Below are 19,131 nucleotides of genomic sequence, written 5' to 3' on the forward strand. Positions count from 1 at the left end.
TCCGTGTTTTCTGGCCTGGTCCACTCCCATAGGCCATGTTCGAAGCCACCTTCTAACACCCTTGGGATCTCATGGATGGTTACGCCTTTTCTCCATTCAACCATGTTCAGTCTGGTAATCTACCGTGTGGAGATTATGCTGGGACTCAGGTTAACCTTGGTGGCTCCCAGGTGTCCTCAAGTCGAATTTATCCCAATCTGCCTAATCCAGAGAGTACTCCTTATGAACTTCATTTTCTCAGGCTATCCTGTGGTACAGTGATGCTTCAGGATACGGTTTCATATCCTGATTTTTTCGTATCCTGAGTCGCGTTTTACATGTAAATAGCCTAATCCGTTCAAAGCCTTACGAAAAGACACCTTTTCTTTCGTAAACACGCTAAACTGTAGTAATAAACATGCAATGCAGCCATTTCTATCATTCAATAATTAACCCAACCGTTAAAAACAGCCTAATCCATTCCAGAAACCACCATGAGATTATTCAATAATGTAGTTATAGCCTAGGTATCCCCTCCAAGCCCTAAGAAAACGGTACGTTTTCTTTACTACTGTATAAAAGTTACGGTACTGTATGTAAAGCATTTGGATCAGTGAAGGTTATTGTTACCTGTATGTACACCTAAATTAAGGATTGATACCTTGAAAAAAAGGTTACAGTTAATTAGTGTAACCAAAAAGTTGAAACTTACCTTTTGATTGAGACGATGTCCGATAGCGAAGTTGCGGCAGAGGAGGATGGCATAAGGCAGAAAACGTAACAAGTGACAGACTACGTACAGTAATTTACACACTTAACACATTAACACTTAAACTTTACGAAATAAAAAAATGGCAGAAATAATTAACACTTAACATTACGTATGGAAAACTATAAAATGAACGAAAAAATTACTTTAACATTTAACGGTAACATAAAACTTAAAATTGAATTTTTTTTTTTTTGCTTTTTTATAACTTTACGTTTTTCATATTTTCTAAATTTCTTCATCACTTTCTTTTTCTGTTTCTTTTCTTTACTTTCACCTTCTAATTCTTCATCACTTCCTCTTTTCTGATTCTTTTCTTCACTTTCACCTTCGTCTTGACCTACTAATACCGCTGGCCTCTTTAATAAGACACTATCCATTGAAGCTTGTTTCTGCCTACTTTTCAACACATTACTAAACTGCGTTAGGCAAACGTCATTGCAATGTTGAAGCGCACGGTTGGTATAAACTTTTTCTGGATGTTCCTTTTCGACGTAGTCTGCCATTTTATGGAAACATGTGAGAATTTCCTTAATGTCTGCCGTTTTCAAAGGTGTAACATCCTCCTCATCACCGCTAGAGAACTGTTCTTGAACAACACTCATTTGCATAGTCTCCAACTCCTTCAGGTCGTCCGTCGTCAACTCCTCGTGGTGCTCCTCGATAAGTTCATCTATATCCTCGGCGCTAACTTCCAGCCCCATGGACGTACCTAGATGTACGATGTCAGCCACCTCAGACTGCTGAATGGGTTCAGGATCGTCAACGATCTCGGCTTCGCCTCCAGGCATCCCGAACCCCTCAAAGTCTCGTGCAAAGACAGCATCAGGCCACAGCTTCCTCCAAGATGAGTTCAGGGTACGCCTCGAAACTTCCTGCCAAGCGAGATCGATGAGTTTGAGGCATATCACGATATTAAAGTGATCTTTCCAGAATTCACACAGAGTGAGGTTTGTACTCTCTGTGACTTGGAAACATCTGTGGAAGAGATGCTTCGTGTACAATTTTTTAAAATTTGAAATAACTTGCTGGTCCATGGGCTGGAGGAGAGGGGTGGTGTTAGGCGGTAGATACAGGACCTTTATGAAGGAATACTCGGCCAGAAGATATTCCTCGAGGCCAGGAGGGTGAGCTGGAGCATTGTCCAATACCAGCAGATATTTCATAGGGAGGCGCTTTTCTTCCAAATATTTTCGGACTGTCGAACTGAAGCAGACATTCACCCAATCAATGAAAAGTTGCCTCGTTACCCAGGCTTTAGCATTCGCCCTCCACATCACGGGAAGGTTCTCCTTGATGACTTTGTGGGCTTTGAAGGCTTGGGGATTTTCAGAATGGTACACCAGCAGGGGCTTTATCTTGCAGTCCCCACTGGCATTTGCGCAAAAAGCAAGGGTAAGCCTGTCCTTCATAGGCTTATGTCCGGGTAGCCTCTTCTCCTCCGCCGTGATGAATGTCCGACGAGGCATTTTCTTCCAGAAAAGCCCAGTTTTGTCGCAATTGAAAACTTGCTGGGAACTGTAGCCTTCCTGCAGAGTCAACTCGTCGAACGTTTTAACAAAGGCTTCGGCGGCCTTCGTGTCCGAGCTGGCTGCCTCCCCATGCCGTACCACTGAATGAATGCCAGTCCTTCTCTTGAATTACTCGAACCACCCCCGAGAAGCCTTGAACTCTGGGGGTTCCTGCTGGGATGTTCCTTCTCCTGCCCCTTCTTCAGCCAGAGAACGCACGAGATCACCGAAAATGGCGGAGGCCTTCTGGCAAATTGTAGTCTCAGTGATGGTGTCTCCTGAGATCTCTTTGTCTTTGATCCACACAAGAAGCAGCCTCTCCATCTCGTCATGCACGTGGGTTCTCTTGTTGGAGAAAATAGTGACGCCCTTAGAAGGTGCCGCTGCTTTGATGGCCGCCTTCTGCTTCAGGATGGTGCCTATTGTAGATGGATTCCGGCCATACTCCTTGGCGATCGCACTTAAACGCATGCCAGACTCTTACTTTTTTACGATTTCAAGTTTCGTCTCCATCGAGAGCATTGTCTTCTTCTTCTTTCCTTCAGCAACATTCTTGGGACCCATGGCTACAGTAATACGTAATATAATACACTACGTACGTTATATACAGTACTATGTATAGTAAACACTAATACAGTACAGTGCACAGTAACGAATGTTTAATAACGATAACACGTGGCGTAGGAATGTACTGTATTTAACACTACGTCAAACAAGCGAAAGCACACAATGTCTGTTAACGATACCATGGTCGGAACGAAAAGAGAGAGAGAGAGATGAACGCCCGTGCGTAAGCAAGCTGGGATAGTTGCCGACCAATAGGAAAGCAGGATCTTATGGCGTCAGCTAGCATCTGAGTAGGGAGATAACCAATGGGTGAGCGGGAGGCTGTAAGTGAGTCTACCCAAGTTCAAAGTCTGGCGACGCGCACTTTTTAAAATTACTCTCGGCGACAAGTTGGGATCTTGTAAGGTTTTCGTATCCTGAAATTTTATTCGTATACTGGGGCATAAAAATCTTCGAATCGCTTTTCGTATCCTGAATTTTTCGTAAGCAGAAACTTTCGTATCCAGAGGTATCACTTTTAGACCTTTCTTTCTTTTGGGAGCTGTCTATGTTCATGAAGAACTTGAGCATTCTTGCCCACTCCAGGGCACTCAACCCCCAAAGTGGGACATATCCTCAAGGCTCTTATGTGTACCTTGTTTGAGCCTTTGAGAAGGTTGTGAGACAGAGATCTAACTGTTAAGACTGTCTTTTAGGTAGCCTTACCATCGGTAAAGAAATTAAGTGAGTTGCAGTCTCTTATTTAGTCACCCACACTTACGGGTAGAAGGTCTCCTTCGTTTTGTGCCAGAGTTCATGGCCAAAATGCAGAGTCCATTAGCACATGACCCCAGCTTAGAGATCTTCTCCATCCCCTCTCTATATGAAGTGTCAGATGATGATTGGGAAGGGATGCTTTTGTGTTGTGAGGGTTTTACAGTGCTATCTGAAGAGGACTCGACACTCCAGGCCTGAGTGTTAGTGACTCTTTGTTAGCACTGGCAGGTTAAAGAAAGAGGTGTCAAGGAGCTCTACTTCATTCTGGGTTTGTGAGACAATTGGTACAGTGTATGTCTTGACTGCACATAGTTGAAGTACCAGCTAGGACCGGAACTTGTGAAGTCTGAGGTTAGGCCCCACTCTTGCCTTAAAGAGGAATCTTGTAGTCATCCAGATTTTGAAGGTTGGGGTGTTTATACACCAGGCCACCTTCACAGCATTTAACCTAAAGAAGTACCTACAGTACAAGTCCCTTGGCACCTTTGCAGTTGGTCTTGTGGTTGAAGCTCAAGTAGGTGAGTAGCAAGGTCACAATTCGGGATGGTACGCATCTTGTCTATGGTAATGTACATATGTGAGTCCAGAATGAAGGTAGAATGGTTGGCTCTTTTCCTCCATTCTTTCTGCTCCTCTTTGGGAGAAGAAACATTACTCAGTGGTTCTAACGTGGAGGTAAACTGCACTTCTGAGCTTCATCCCTTTAAACCTAGAGAAATTCTCCCCCATCCTTCTGTAATTTTCCCCCTATCCTTCCTAGATGAGGGGTAAGATGGTGTAATATATATCAACCCATTGATCATCATATACCACATATATTATTCCAAACTACTATTCTCTATAAATTGCTTTGATGAACACAAATAGGAGGTTGCTGGATCAGATAGATTGACATTTCCAGGGAAGAAAAAACCAACCAGTTCAGTTCTAGGGGGATTTCTGACCCACCAATCGGTGAATCTAATCGTTTAAAAGAGGAAAAGTAGTTACTGTATACACTTTGAAACAAATAACAAATTGTTAAATTTTGTATTTTTCTTAACTATTCAAACCTGAGTCCTTTAAGTTAAACTTCACACCTCAGCCACCGCTCTCAGTCCTGAGCTGAAGGGTCACAAGTGAAGAGGTTTTGACAGGGAGGTGGGGGGGGGGGGGTTTTCCCTCATTGCTCACCACTTGTCTTAAGTACTGTACCTTGCTTATCGATTTCAATGAGCCTCCCGGCAACAACTACCAACAGTTTGTTATAAATTTTAACCACCTGTTTTCCAGCTTTGCTGAAATCATACTCTTGTTAAAGGACTCGGGGTATCGTGCCTGGAATAGTAGTTACTAGGTCAGGCTTTGGTATAGATATGTATAGACTACGGTCATTGCTTGTTTGTGGATTAAAACGAGTACAAGTTTGTGGATTTGAACAAGTGTGGTAGAATTGGCGAGGTTGATCTTAGCATGAGTGTAGCCAAGAAGAAATAGACTTTCAGTCAAGCTTATAAGGTAGCTGTTAAAAGTAATGAAGTAGATGTACAGTTGTGTGTTCAAAAGCAATAGTCTCTGTGATGGTTTAGGCATTAAAATTTTGAATAAGGATTATCTAGTCAAATTGCAGAGAGGATAAGACACTACCTTGAAATTTTTATGTAAGCTGGATGATGAGCTCAATGTTTGTAAGGGAACCTTTTGCCTAATTAACAGTAGTCAGTACCTTAGTAACTCTTGAGATTTTTATACTGTGATAGTTTAACAAGTGAATGAAATGTAACTATATTTCCAATGGGATTCTTTATTTTCATATTCAAATATTGTGTACAATATATTTTATGCCTAATAACTCACAGGATTGTATGAGGATTTTGTGGCCTTTCATTTCTACTTAAGTTTTATAACTTAAAGTTGGACAAAGAATAGATAACAAATAAACCAACAGCTTCATTATGAAAGATTACAACTGGCTTCTTTCACTAAAATAAAAGAATTATAAAGAAAACTTACAAATATTACATGGTGTTAAAATGGAAACATACACAATTCTTATACAGAAAACCTTAACTCAAAATTAATCTACTTTATTTTTAAGGAGTTATCTAATATCAAACGCAATTTAATTCTTATGAAAATGTTTGTACACGGTCTTGAAATTTCAAAATAACCATAAGATAATTTATGACATTAAATTACCATTTTTGTTTTAAAATAAGTTTAATTATCAAACTTTGTTGATTTCAAGGCTTTTGTTGTGTACTGGAGTTATTTGCCCAATTTTCAGCTCATTTTTAAAGTTAAGAAAATATTTGTCCAATACTGTAATGAAGGGAAATTGTATTGTTTTGATATTTAATCATTAAGTTTTTTGTTTTACACTTGTCAATCACTTTACAAATAAGTCCATTGGTGTAGTGTAGAGGCATTACAGTAATTGTACAGTATCAGGTACTGTATAGGCAATATACACTCAAATAGATTTATAAGATAAACCAAACATGTTCTGTTCAATATTTAACTTTTGTTTTTTCATTAAAAATGACTTCAACTTTCATTAGGCTCTGGGGTGCAAGATAATTGAATTAACTTGTATACTGATAGAGACAATAATAAGCTACTTAAAATAATGAAAGTGGTGTAATAATTTTTACCATAAAATTCCATTACATGTCCATTAATTTTCTTTGACTATACTGTAATCTCTCTTCCTATCCTTAAAAAAATAAAAATAATGTAATTTTATTGATTTAAAAAACAGCTGTTGCCTGAAAACATATTTTAAGGCCATGAATACTGCAGTTTCGAGTACATATACTTTGTAAAGTAAAATCCAATTTAAAAAAGTTCTGTAATGTAAACTTTGTCATTGAAACTGCTAAGATATATATTTACTTCTTTAATATTAAATTGGCACAAAAACTGCCAGCAATAGAATATGAAGTTTAGAGTATTTGTAAACTGTCTGGCATAAACGGCATAATACTGATGAGCTCACATCTTATAAGAAAATTACACGATTCAAAGAGATGCAAAATGAAGCATCTTAGCTAACCTGTTAACAAAATAAAACTAGTAATTACAGCCAGCTGTCATTAAAAAAATATTTAATAATACTAAATTTAGTGATAATGTACAAAGCTTCCACCTCAAATTAAAATTTGAAATATAAGTAAAAAATAAATGGGGCCACATAGTCAAATTCATAAAAAAAATGCCAAATTAGAAAAATAATTTCTTTGTTCCATTCTTGCTCAGGACCTTAAACAGTTTTCCTTTCACTTTTAATCTTGAACATCATTTGTGCAAATGAATTGAATGAAAACGTGCGAGGATTTCCTTTTGATTTTTCAGCCCCTGCAAGTTCCAATGAGGGAATGGTAAACTATTTGGGATGTACAGAACAAAGAAAATTCTCCTTATTTTATGAAGTTTTCATATAACAAAAGGGAATTTGGAAATGGACGTGAGCAACATTTGCATAAAGGTCACAAACATAAATGACACTTAAAAACCAATCAATCACTTAAATATTGCCAAAATTCTGTCAAATTCCATCTCAACTGAATCATATGCCTTCATCCATACTGAATAGAATGCAATTCATCAATTGTAATTGTGAGTCTTTCTTGGTACAACATCTGTGTGCACACATCAGAACCAACCTGCTGCCATTGCAGTTTTTCTTTTACTTAATATATTTCATATATTTTTGTGTTTATGCCAGACGGATAATAAGAGTAAATGTACATTAGACCTATTCAAAATGCCTGACAAAGTATGCACATATTTTGTACACACGAGATGTGGAAAAAGAAGGCCATCATGCACAAAGGTATAAATCATATAGGGTTAATATGGATTATTCCTCTATGTACACACACACACACACACCATAATTTTCATATCAGTTTTTCCTATATAATCTATATATATTTATAGATGTCTATTTTTTTATTTTGAGTAGGCATTGCCTGAGTCTTCTAACATGTTCATTTAGGAAACCCTTAACAAACAGTAAACTATGATTATGAGTGTTTGTAGTTTGAATGTGAACATTGTTTGTGTAAATACATGTACTGTATGTATGCATTTATTGTAAAAGCATATATATTACATTCAAAATAAATGCATATGAGTGGTCTTTAAAATGCTGTGTTTGTTTCGGGAGTAATGACTCATGCACCAGCATTAGATTTTCTAGTCTGTTTGGTCCACTTAACATCCTGGGATTTCAGATATCCAAATGTTAAATACATGCTCAGTGGTAAAACAATATACCTAAGTGTTCCTCAGTGAATACACATGTTCACTGGGTAAGATGTCTTCAATGGCTTGGGTTTTAGTGATGTGATCAAAGTCAAAATCATATTACACTTTAGAAGAATAAAATACATAAAATCCATAAATTAATGAAACCATAAAATCTTGTCCATATTAAAACATGAAGAAAAAAAAATTTGTTTGATAGACAGACAAGCATGCAGAAATACTAAATTGTCAGATGACCATGTAAATTTTGTTTTGTTTGCTTTACCTGTCACTAAGTATTTCTTATAATTCACATGAAATATACATATATAAATACATGCCAATAGGTATTGTACAAGGAGACAGTTAGCACCCGTTTGCTTTTGAGTGCATATTTTCACTTTAATAGTACATTAATTCTTCAAATATTTTGATGGAGCACAAAAAAAAATTTGTGATTAAGTTCATAGTATATTATATAAATTATTCATCCTTTTTAGTAAATGTCATGTAATTTTATATTTAATAGCAAAGCTTACAAGATCATTGCACCTTTCAAAATGTTCAATTTTGTTTTGTGTGCACGTGCCAGCTGCACATTTTATATACTGTATATGTATATACATACACAATTTTATATATATGCGAGTACTGTACACGCAATATAATTTATATTTTTTTAAGAATTCACTTTAACAAATCCATTTCAAGATATTAAATGAAACTATTCCAACAGGTAGTTCCTAAACTTAGGAGAGCTCTTAACTTATGCTTTAGCTAAGCATCCTTTTTAGATATTAAGTATGTTGTAATTAAATATCTTAAATTTAATTATAAATGCTAAGTGGAGTTTAGTGTTGACCAGAAATCACATGGAATTACAATTAGCTGTGAAATATCTTGCTCACTTAATTGTTCTGCACTGTTGGATTTCGTTACTCATCAAGCCAGACCTTTAAAAAAATCTATCAAGTGTACTGTATACATATTATCCTAAATTGGTTGAAATATCAGTTTAAAGTCGATATATCTGTTGAAAATAAATAGAAACCCATTTTTATTTAGCAAAATGTATAGCATACATGAATTTTCAGCCGTTTTCACCTGCTCAGTTTTGTTTGCCAAACTCGAGGATTTTTTTTCATTATTTTTGCCAAGGGAATTTTACTCTGATTATACATGAATCCCATAACTTCTCGTTGACTAAGTGTAAATGTTTTATTTGTATAATCACTACAACAGGAGAGACTGGAAGCCTTAATATATGTTGCCTTTCAATATTTGCTAAAGCTAAATAATTAAATTAGTATTTTGATGCTCATCAATTGAAGTAGTACTGTTTCAACCACTATAATGATTTTTTTGCAAGTACTTTTCACTTGGCTCCATTGTAACATATATTTTTTCTTCTGTTAATTACTATGTTCATTAAAATTATGTTAAATCTTATTTATTTTAAAGACTAGCTATTATCATTTTATATAAATTTGCTGCCCTTGTATTTCTTGTGTTTGCTTGTCTGTCTTCCCACACAATAATATACAAATTCATTCAAAAATCAGATGATATCTGCATATAAGTAAAGTAACAAGGATGCAACGTAATATACTATCTAACAAATTAAATACAATTAAAAATGACATTATACATAACTACTGTCCTTAGATAAAAATTTTCCTTAGAATTAAATTCTCCATGTAAATAATTAAATATAAATAGACCATTTCATTTTTGTTTTATGTATATAGAAAGAACAAATACTTCTGAGCAATCTCTTTCTTTCGCCATTAAAAGGCACAATATTTTTGCTTCTACTGTATCTCGGTATTAAAATTCACAAGAACTGAGAAATGGTAAAAAGTTAAATTTTTGTAAGTCACAAAACTTTTTAAACTGATACCAGTATAAACAGAAAACTATAATTTTATGGAAACTATAAGCTTAAAATTGGTGTAAACTCGTAGCAAGTTGTTTTCTCTTCATTTGTCTTAGGTGTATTCCACGTGCAATTTAATAAGTGAACACACACACAATGTCAGTAATGTATTTACCATATATATATGTATAGTTATATCTATAAATTATGAATATAATAGAAAATTGAACTAATTAATCTAAACTTAGCCTCAATATCAAAATATTTATTACATTCAACTAGAAAAAAGTTTTAAGAGATTTCTGAGTTTCGTAACCGGGTCTTAAGCTTCTTGAACGAAGATGTATAGAAAATTGAGTCATCCTTATTGTGAACTCTTTGCCCAGACGATCTCTTATATTGCCACAGGTAAATAGGCCTAAAGCAGCAATACATAAAACTCTCCATCATCACAGATTTCATGGGATTACTTACTAACTACATTTCTTGGGGTTGGGGGAGGAAAAGGGGAGGAGGAGCAGAGGAGAGGAGATAGACTGATGATGAAGTGAAATCACAGTGATCTTGTTGCTTATGCTATATGCACACTGCTCTGTAACCCAACATATTTTGCATCCGTTCCTTAATTTAATTTTTAAACCCATAATTTCTTTTCATCCATTGCCAGCTTTTTTCTTCCTCTTTCTTAGATTACAATAAAAGTTTGTCTTCTAAACATGTCACTCTCCAACTCTCCCATTCATCTTATTTTAGTTTTTGTCATTTCATGTGTTTCAAGTATGCCTCAGTTCAATCTGATAGTCATCTGCTTTCATTGACCTTATACAGTTTATCCATTGTACTATTTCTGTTTATTTAGTATTCTAACCAATAAACTGAGTGTCTACTATGTCAAAGACAACAAAAGAGCACTTCAAATATTTTCATACTCAACACACTGAAAATGAAAATTCCACTCAGGTAGTCAAAAGAATCTTTTCCTCTACCACTGTTTTTACTTTCAGTCACCTGCACTCTGCAATGTAGCTGGATTGAGTACTAATTCACTATTGCTTCTACTTGCGTTAGAATGAACATCTGGTAGTTTTGATGCCTTTGATGCCTGAAAAAGAAACAACTGTGTTAAAAGATGGAAAGTATCTCAACTGATCAAGAATGTTGAATGTCACTTGTTGGGTTAAGGCACTTGAACAGTTCTCAAATCAAAAGTGGGAATGCATATTCTGTATACTGTACATAAAATTATAAAGATGCCAATTTTCATAATTAAATCAGTCATACAGAAACTAATCTTAAAATAACCAGTGAGGCTGCTGACAAGTATTTTGCTGTAATAGTACTGATGAACTAAAGAAAAAAAATGCTTATGAAATATGCAGGGCATCTGCATTACTCTACTGTTAAAGGAGAATTCAGGACAAATTATCATAATTAATAATATTAGCATTCAGAAATGTTGTTTTTACATATTTTCTTAGACAGTTTCGTTCTAATTTTCAAGTTATGTATATACACAATACACTAAACTAGAATTTTTTTGTTTTGTGACATATGGTACATAGATACTGTACACAATTACTTTGGTACTTTATTGACTCCTATGATATTTCAGATAAAGTACAGTACAGTATATAGTTTTCTGTCTATTATGTTACTGTATTTGTGAGGTATATGAAAAACCTGGTTAAATGAATGCATGTACATATGGTGTATTTTTCAGATGTTTGATATACTGTGTTGTTAAATATTGAAGTTGATATATAAGAATCCTTTAAAAAAAGGGGGGGATGAGTGAGCAAAACATTTTAATGCACATTTTTTCCTGGAAATGTAACCAAACTTTATGAGATAAAAGGGGAAGGTAGTAATTTCATTTTGTATTAACATAGAGAGTAGAGGTCCCCTTTTTGTTTTTGTTTCTTTGTTGATGTCGGCTACCCCCCAAAATTGGGGAAAGTGCCTTGGTATATGTATGTATGTATGTATGTACTAAATTTGCTTAACAATAGTTGCATGTAAGGAATGTTTTATTTTGCTGAAATTAATACAGTTCTCGGGTGTATTCTTTATTAAACAAATATTCAGTCTACTACAATGGTTTTAGATCACAAATCAAAAGCTAATGTTCCTTTTAATGAATTATCAGTTCATTGGTGGTGAGAAGGTTATTAAGAATATATAAAGATCTCAATGTAGGATTTGATGTTTAGATTAATCCTACAACTTTCTTGGCATTTCAGTTAAGTTGAAATCAGGATAACTTGAATGGGCTACAGAAATACAGACGAGGGATATTCAGAAGGATTGGCAAGTCATGCAAAAGTCTTAATATGTATAGCTTATCTATAAAAGGTAGGTGACATGTGTATATTTGGAATTTTTGTAACATTACATTTGATATCAGATATGTATGCATGCAGGTTGTTAATATAACTTTACATAAATTAGATGGCATATTTGTTTAAAACTTTGTAAAGGGTATCAATGGTGATCAATGACCAGAAGGATATTTTTGGGGTGAATGTTCTGTGTGGTTTAAAAAACTATCCTGTGAAAGGCTAGAACAGGGAATCCAATATGACAAGAAAATTCCAAAGAAATATTGTCCTCCCTTCTTCAGAGCCAGTGTATCAGTGTGCACAGCACTGACTGTGTTAGTATAAGGAAGACCTACATACTCATGCTCTATGGAATCCTTCACAGCACCTCTTATGCTGATATACATTGCCCACGCAATGACACATTGCTGAGAGCCAACATTAGTACCAGAACAGAGGAAACCTGGTTGCTAGTATGTTTGACTACCAACTTTTGGATTAGTTGGCAAATACATGAGGACATTTTTTTTACTGCATGCTCTTAGTACCAGAAGGTAATGGATACACCTCAACCTTCAAGATGAGTGATTTATAAGTATAATCAAGTTGTGTGCAGTAATCCTATTTAACAAGACACTGCCATGCCCACTACCGTTATCACAGTGCATGTTGTGCCTCTTGGGGCAGAGCTTGGGACCCTGTAAATTGCCTTATCTGCCTGCAGTGGATTCATGGTGCAAAGAATAGGGATCAATTAGGTCATACACCTGGCAGCACTGGCAATGATCATACCGAAGTTTTATTCCTTGCCAACAGATGGCATTATCGGTAAGCCAGAGTGCCAATCAGCTTATGTTATTTGTAAAGGAAAGTCACAGCATTTCAGAAGAGATTAACTCCATTTTTACAGCACCGATAATAATACAATAATAGCAGCATTAAAATAAGGATGCATGGAGTTTAGGGTAGGTAAAAGTACCGAGCCTAAGCTGGATTAGTGAGCATCAGAGAGATTAGCCTAAGCCTACGGGAGGTCTCAGACTTTATCTACGATGCATGAGACACGTTGATTTTTTGAGCCAAAATTTTTGGAAAGAAAATGCGGCCTATATAGCGTCAAATATCGTACTTATTGAATGTCCCTGTCTTTAGGATATTAAAGAACAATTCCTCTCTGGCAGGTACATCCTCAACAAAATTCTTGGGGGAAGACATTTTATATGATGCCAGCAACATTTTCAAGTTCATATTTGAAGCTGGCCCACTTACTCTAAGTTATTAATTTGTTTTTTTTTTTTTCCATTTTTAATTATATCTTGAATTGGTTGTTATTAATCACTCTCAAATCAGCATCGGTGAACATTGTTATGATGCCAGATAATTGACATTAATTAATTCATCTGCCCATCAGCATTGGATTTGGCAGTTAGGGGGTGGGTTTGGTAAAGGGGTATGGTGGACCTGGTTACCCAACCAAACAAAAGAGCTCAAGTAAGAGAGGAGATATGTTTGACTTTGGCTGTCTATTTGTTCCTGGTGGAAAAGTTGACGGGAGGTTGGAGGCCAATCATAGACTAGTCTTGTTTTAAAAATTTTCATCTTCCAGATGCAGTTCAAGATGGAGATACCCAGCACAAGGTAATCAAAAGAAACGACTTACTGTGGTCTATAGATTTAAAGGATGTGTACTTTCAGGTACCCATCAAGGCAAATTCCAGGAAGTACAGTAATGCCTCAAGATACAAAGTTAATTTTTTCTGGAAGGGCTTTCGTTTCGTGAAAATTTTATATCGTGGGGCACGTTTTACATGTAAGTCGCCTAATTGTTCCAAACCCTTCAAAATCACCACATTGAATTTTATTATTATTATTACTATTATTATTACTTGCTAAACTACAACCCTAGTTGGAAAAGCAGGGGGTTCAACAGGGAAAATAACCCAGTGAGGAAAGGATACCAGGAAAAATAAAATACCTTATGAAGAGTAACAACACTAAAATAAATATCTCCTATATAAATTATAAAAACTTTAACAAAACAAGAGGAAGAGAAATAAGATAGAATAGTGCGCCTGAGTGTAACCTCAAGCAAGAGTACTCTTACCCAAGACAGTGAAGACCATGATACAGAGGCTATGGAACTAACCAAGATGAGAACAATGGTTTGATTTTGGACTGTCTTCCTAGAAGAGCTGCTTACCATAGCTAAATGTCCTCTTCTACCCTTACCAAGAGGAAAGTGGCCACTGAACAATAACAGTGCAGTAGTTTACCCCTTGAGAGAAGAGGAATTGTTTAGTAAGCTCAGTGTTGTCAGGTGTATGAGGTAAGGCCAGACTATTCGGTGTATGTGTACGTAAAAACAAAATGAGCTGTAACTAGAGAAAGGGATAAAATGTAGTACTGTCTGGCCAGTCAAAAGACCCAATAGCTCTCTAGTGATAGTATCTCAATGGGTGGCTGGTGCCCTGGCCAACCTACTACCTATGATACAGTAATGCTATAACCACAATGAAATACTCAAGGCTACAGCCAATTACATTTGAATCATTCTATATAAATAACCTAACTGCTAATTAAGTATCTTTTAGAACATAATGCAATAATATATGGAAAATATTACAATACATACTGTACAATACTGTGTATATACAAAATATACAGTATACTGTACTAAATGTACTGTACTATTATTATAGTTACCCTTACTATAGAGAAGTACATATTTTTTTTGTGTATAAACCCATTTTCTTCAACAGGCTCACTTATTTAATGGGATTTATTTTATTCTTGGCCTGGCTGACGACTCTTGTATCATGAAATTTTTTTCGTAGTATGAGGTGAAAAAATCTTTGCATGTCGTTTCACACCATGAAAATTTGGTATGCAGATACAGTACATTCGTGTTAAGAGGTATTACTGTACAGTCAACACTCCGTTAACACGAGGGTTATGTTCCTGGAAATCGTGTTAATGGAACATAATTTCTTCATAAGAAATAATGGTAATAGGGGGTGTTATGTTCCTGGACATTGGGAAAGCCTATCTATTCTGGGATTACTATGAAACTTGAACAAACACACTGATATATTTTAAGGTCACAGAAACAATAAAAACACATTCTAACTCTATTTGTATTTGTTTTATAGTAAAATGAGTTATTACCCATGTACATTCACACTATGACACATCACTCTTGTCACCAATGTCGGCTGCTGCCTGCCTTGTCCCAGTTCCTATCGTATGTATGAACGCAGTATGGTACGACGTATGCATATCAAAAGAAGCAATTTTTCTTCCATTGCAGTAAATAAATAATAGATTGTAACATTTTTCCTTTTAGTCTAATAATTATTTATTTACAATATCAATGGTTATTTATTTAAATTTTTTTTTTTATATCAATAAGTACATATTCAAATTAAAAAAACAATGAACAGGACTTTCTGGTATGTAGGAACACACAATGCTACCACATATACAAATCAAATACATTACCAATTTCTTTTTTTTTTTTTTTTCATTTCAGTAATTGAATAAAAGATCGTAACATTTTTCCTTTTAGTCTAATAATTATTTATTTACAATTTGTTTTATATAAATAAATACATATTCAAGTTAAAACAATGAACAGTACTTTCTGGCATGAAGGGTTGCACAATGCTACTACATTGCATATCGAACATATTAGCAATTTATTTTTCTTTCATTTCAATAAATAGATAACAGATTGTAACATTTTTTCCTTTTAATGTCATGCTTATTCATTGACAATTAATTGTATATGGCTTTCATACATTTTGTCAAGATATTATTATTAGTTATGTGAATACGTTATCTCTCTCTCTCTCTCTCTCTCTCTCTCTCTCTCTCTCTCTCTCTCTCTCTCTCTCTCTCTCTCAGGTGCCTCACTATACACACACAACAGATTTAATAGAAATATTTGTTTCTTTAGAACGTGTCGGATAAATACTACACACAATATAAACTATTACTTTGCTTAAAACTATGTTCGATTGTCATTCAATTTCGTTAGCTGATCTGTAACTTTAGCAGACATGATGTATATGAACTGAAGATGTCTAAAATAATCCTGGTTTTCAATGTTATCTGAACTTTGTGTAATAATTTTTGTACTTTTCTAATAACAGTTCAAGATGTATTTTAACAGCAATTACAGATTGTTTTTAGTTTCGTTTTGTAGTCGGCTGTTTTCAAGGTCTCGACGGTATCACGGTTATTCTCACATATAGTTAACAGAGTATTGTTGGTATGATTTTGCTCCCTATCATGTATTCCTTGAAAAAAAGAACACTTTAACGAACTGTCCACCATTTTCTCTTTAAAATGCGTGATCCACAGCCATCTACATACGCAATGTAAACAAGGATATTGATTATAAATATTGGTAAATGTAACAATTAAGTTTATTTTTTACTCTCGCTCTATAATTTAAATTTAGTGTACTTTTTGGTAATACAATAAAAACTAAAATTTGTTAGTAATCTTAAATAGATCTCTCTCTCTCTCTCTCTCTCTCTCTCTCTCTCTCTCTCTCTCTCTCTCTCTCTCTCTCTCTCTCTCTCTCTCTCAGGCGGGAAATTCAACTAGTGTTACATCAAAGATTTCTTGTTAACAGAATATATCTAAATAAATTTGAACTAGTGTAACTTCGAAATCATTTTAACAGAACTCTTGTTAACGGAGAGTTAACTGTACCTCCGTTGGTCTACGAGAGAATAGATTCCAGTTTTGAGTCCTTAGCTTCAGCCTATCTGAAGCACCGCAAGTTTTCACTTGCCTCTTCATTCTGGTGTCCTCATGGGTAGATGTCATGGTTAGCAGATTTCTGCTCCCCCCTGGATGACTGCTGGAGTCTGAAGCTCAGCTTCTCTACCACAGAAACCTTCTTCTTGACCTGTGTCATGATCTCAGGATCAGGGTCAATCTCGAGAAGTCAGTTCTCGAACCCTAGCATTGACTGCAGTATTTAGGCATGGCTATAGACATGGCTCAAGCCCAAGTATTTCCATCAAGAGAGAGTACTTCATTTCAATAGATCGTAGCTGTTTTTTATCAAACAAATCACAGCTTCGTTTTTCAAGTCTGAAGGTCTAGCTGCACAACAGTGGCAAATGCTCCTGGACCATCTTGCCTCTAGAGAAACTAGTTTCATTCGCACGGATGCACCTCCGATCCATCCTGTAGGCCTTGAAGTCTCAATGGTGTCAGTATAGTCTGACTCCCCTGCCATTCTGGTCAGAGTGCTCCCCAGATTTCAAGAAGGATCTCTACTGGTGGATTCAGGATGAGAACCTGTTGAATGGATCCCCATTCCAGGAACCTCTTCTATGATTTCTCCCGTTTTTAGATGTCACGTCAAGGGTGGGGAGTCCAACTGAGAGACTTAAGTCTTGTTTTATGGATACATGAACATGAAGACACGTTCCATATCAGTTACCTAGAAATTAAAGCAGTTTATCTAGTGTTACTCCACTTCCCTCACCCTACAGGCTACAGGGTCACTTGGTAATAATGATGTGCGACAACAAGACCATAGTGATATGCGTCGTCAAGCAAGAGTGTTTGGTGTCCTGGAATATTTGCCAACTGGCTGCCAAGATTTATCTGTGGGCATTGGTTCATACAGTACAGCTCTAAGCTTGTTATATTCTGGGAAGATGTTATGTGACAGCAGACTATCCGAGTCGACTAGGCAAAATAGTTGGGTCAGAATGGTCTGAAACCTCCAGTGATAAGGGAACTCCTGACTTAGGGTTCCCCGCTCATTGCTAAGTTTGCCATTAGCCTGAACAAAAGATTAAGTTGTACTGCTGGCTGGTCCCAGACCCGTCAGTGTTAATGGAAGATGCTTTCCAGCACCCGTAGGAGAACCTAGATATGCACGCCTTTCCCTCCTTTCAACCTAATACAGTGTCTTGAATAAGGTAATAATGTCCGGGGAGCTTTGAGTAATGTTAGACACCCTGAAGTAGCCTCATGTTGAGTGGTAATCAGATCCTCTATTCCTCCTTGTAGACATGCCAAGAAAGCTACGAAATTGGCCAACACTTCTTCATCAAAGGTCATGCAGCAGTGTCTTCTTAGTCTCTTTATGGTTGGAAGTTCTCCAACATCTCTTTCCAAGAGAAGAGATTTGAGATCTATATCTGCGTCATTCCTCCACAACAGTCTACCAAGCAAAATGGTCCCTCTTCTGTGATTAGTGTCGTGGAAAAGATATTGCTCTGCTTGAGGCCACTAATCCCTTGATTATGAATATTTTAGTTTCCCCTTGAGAGGAGAAACTTTTCTCAGTTACGGAAGTGAAAGGCTATCACTCAGCATGAGCCAGGTGTTTTGATTAGATTTATTTCCTCATTATGGGAATTTTCGGCTTCGAACAGGCTTGCCCACCTCTGGAAATCAAACTCCAAACTTTGTGTGTGATCAAGGTTCTTCGATCCCTTATGTTGGCCCTCTTAATGAGAGAATGCCTTGATGAAGTCATTAAGCTTCAGCACGGCATTTAATTCCCGTGCTGAAACTTGGTGACGGGCAAGAGGGCTCTCGAACTTGGGGAAATTGCTCCCCCAGTTCGAATCTAAATTTCTCTCTTTTACCTTTTTCTTTTTCTCAATACTACTTCAACCTTATCCTAATTTCACAAACTTTCTTTAGTCTTGCTCTCCAAACTCTATGAGAAAAATTTCCCTCATTATATGTGTATATATTATGTACATATATACTTATTTATTTATTTTTTTTTTCTTTTCTCTTATGGCTTGGATGTTTTCACATCCATTGTAGCCCCGGCGGGGATGTTCATACATCCTTTATTGCTGCCTGCTTTGATGAGTGGGAGGAGGTATCGCGGTTGGGAGGTGTTTGCATTCAAAGCTATATATGAGAGTATTGGATGATTTCAGCCATCCCGAAGATGGTTTGGACCTTTTTGGCGGAACTATTCTCAAGTGTTGGGTCTTCGGAATCCAGGGGGATCCAATGCTTGGGGTAGGACTCTCGGCTTTTGGCCGGAAGCCCGTCATTATAGATATGGGGAGGATGATTCCATAATTTCTTGGTCTCAGTCCTAACAGGCGGGTTCAGCTTACACCTGTGCCT

General features: G+C 36.2%; 1 protein-coding gene across 8 annotated transcripts in view; it reads right to left on the reverse strand.

The window, feature by feature from the left end:
* Positions 1-5,349: 5,349 nt before the first annotated feature.
* Positions 5,350-19,131, reverse strand: part of LOC137627652 (uncharacterized) — an 830,137-nt gene continuing 816,355 nt past the window's right edge. For all 8 annotated transcript variants that reach the window (XM_068358810.1, XM_068358806.1, XM_068358809.1 and 5 more), the window contains one exon: positions 5,350-10,790. In XM_068358810.1, the coding sequence (XP_068214911.1) occupies positions 10,689-10,790 (102 nt within the window). In that variant the 3' untranslated portion in view covers positions 5,350-10,688. The remainder of the gene's footprint in view (positions 10,791-19,131) is intronic.

This window comes from Palaemon carinicauda, chromosome 35 (assembly GCF_036898095.1).
Source record: "Palaemon carinicauda isolate YSFRI2023 chromosome 35, ASM3689809v2, whole genome shotgun sequence".
NCBI lineage: Eukaryota > Metazoa > Arthropoda > Malacostraca > Decapoda > Palaemonidae > Palaemon > Palaemon carinicauda.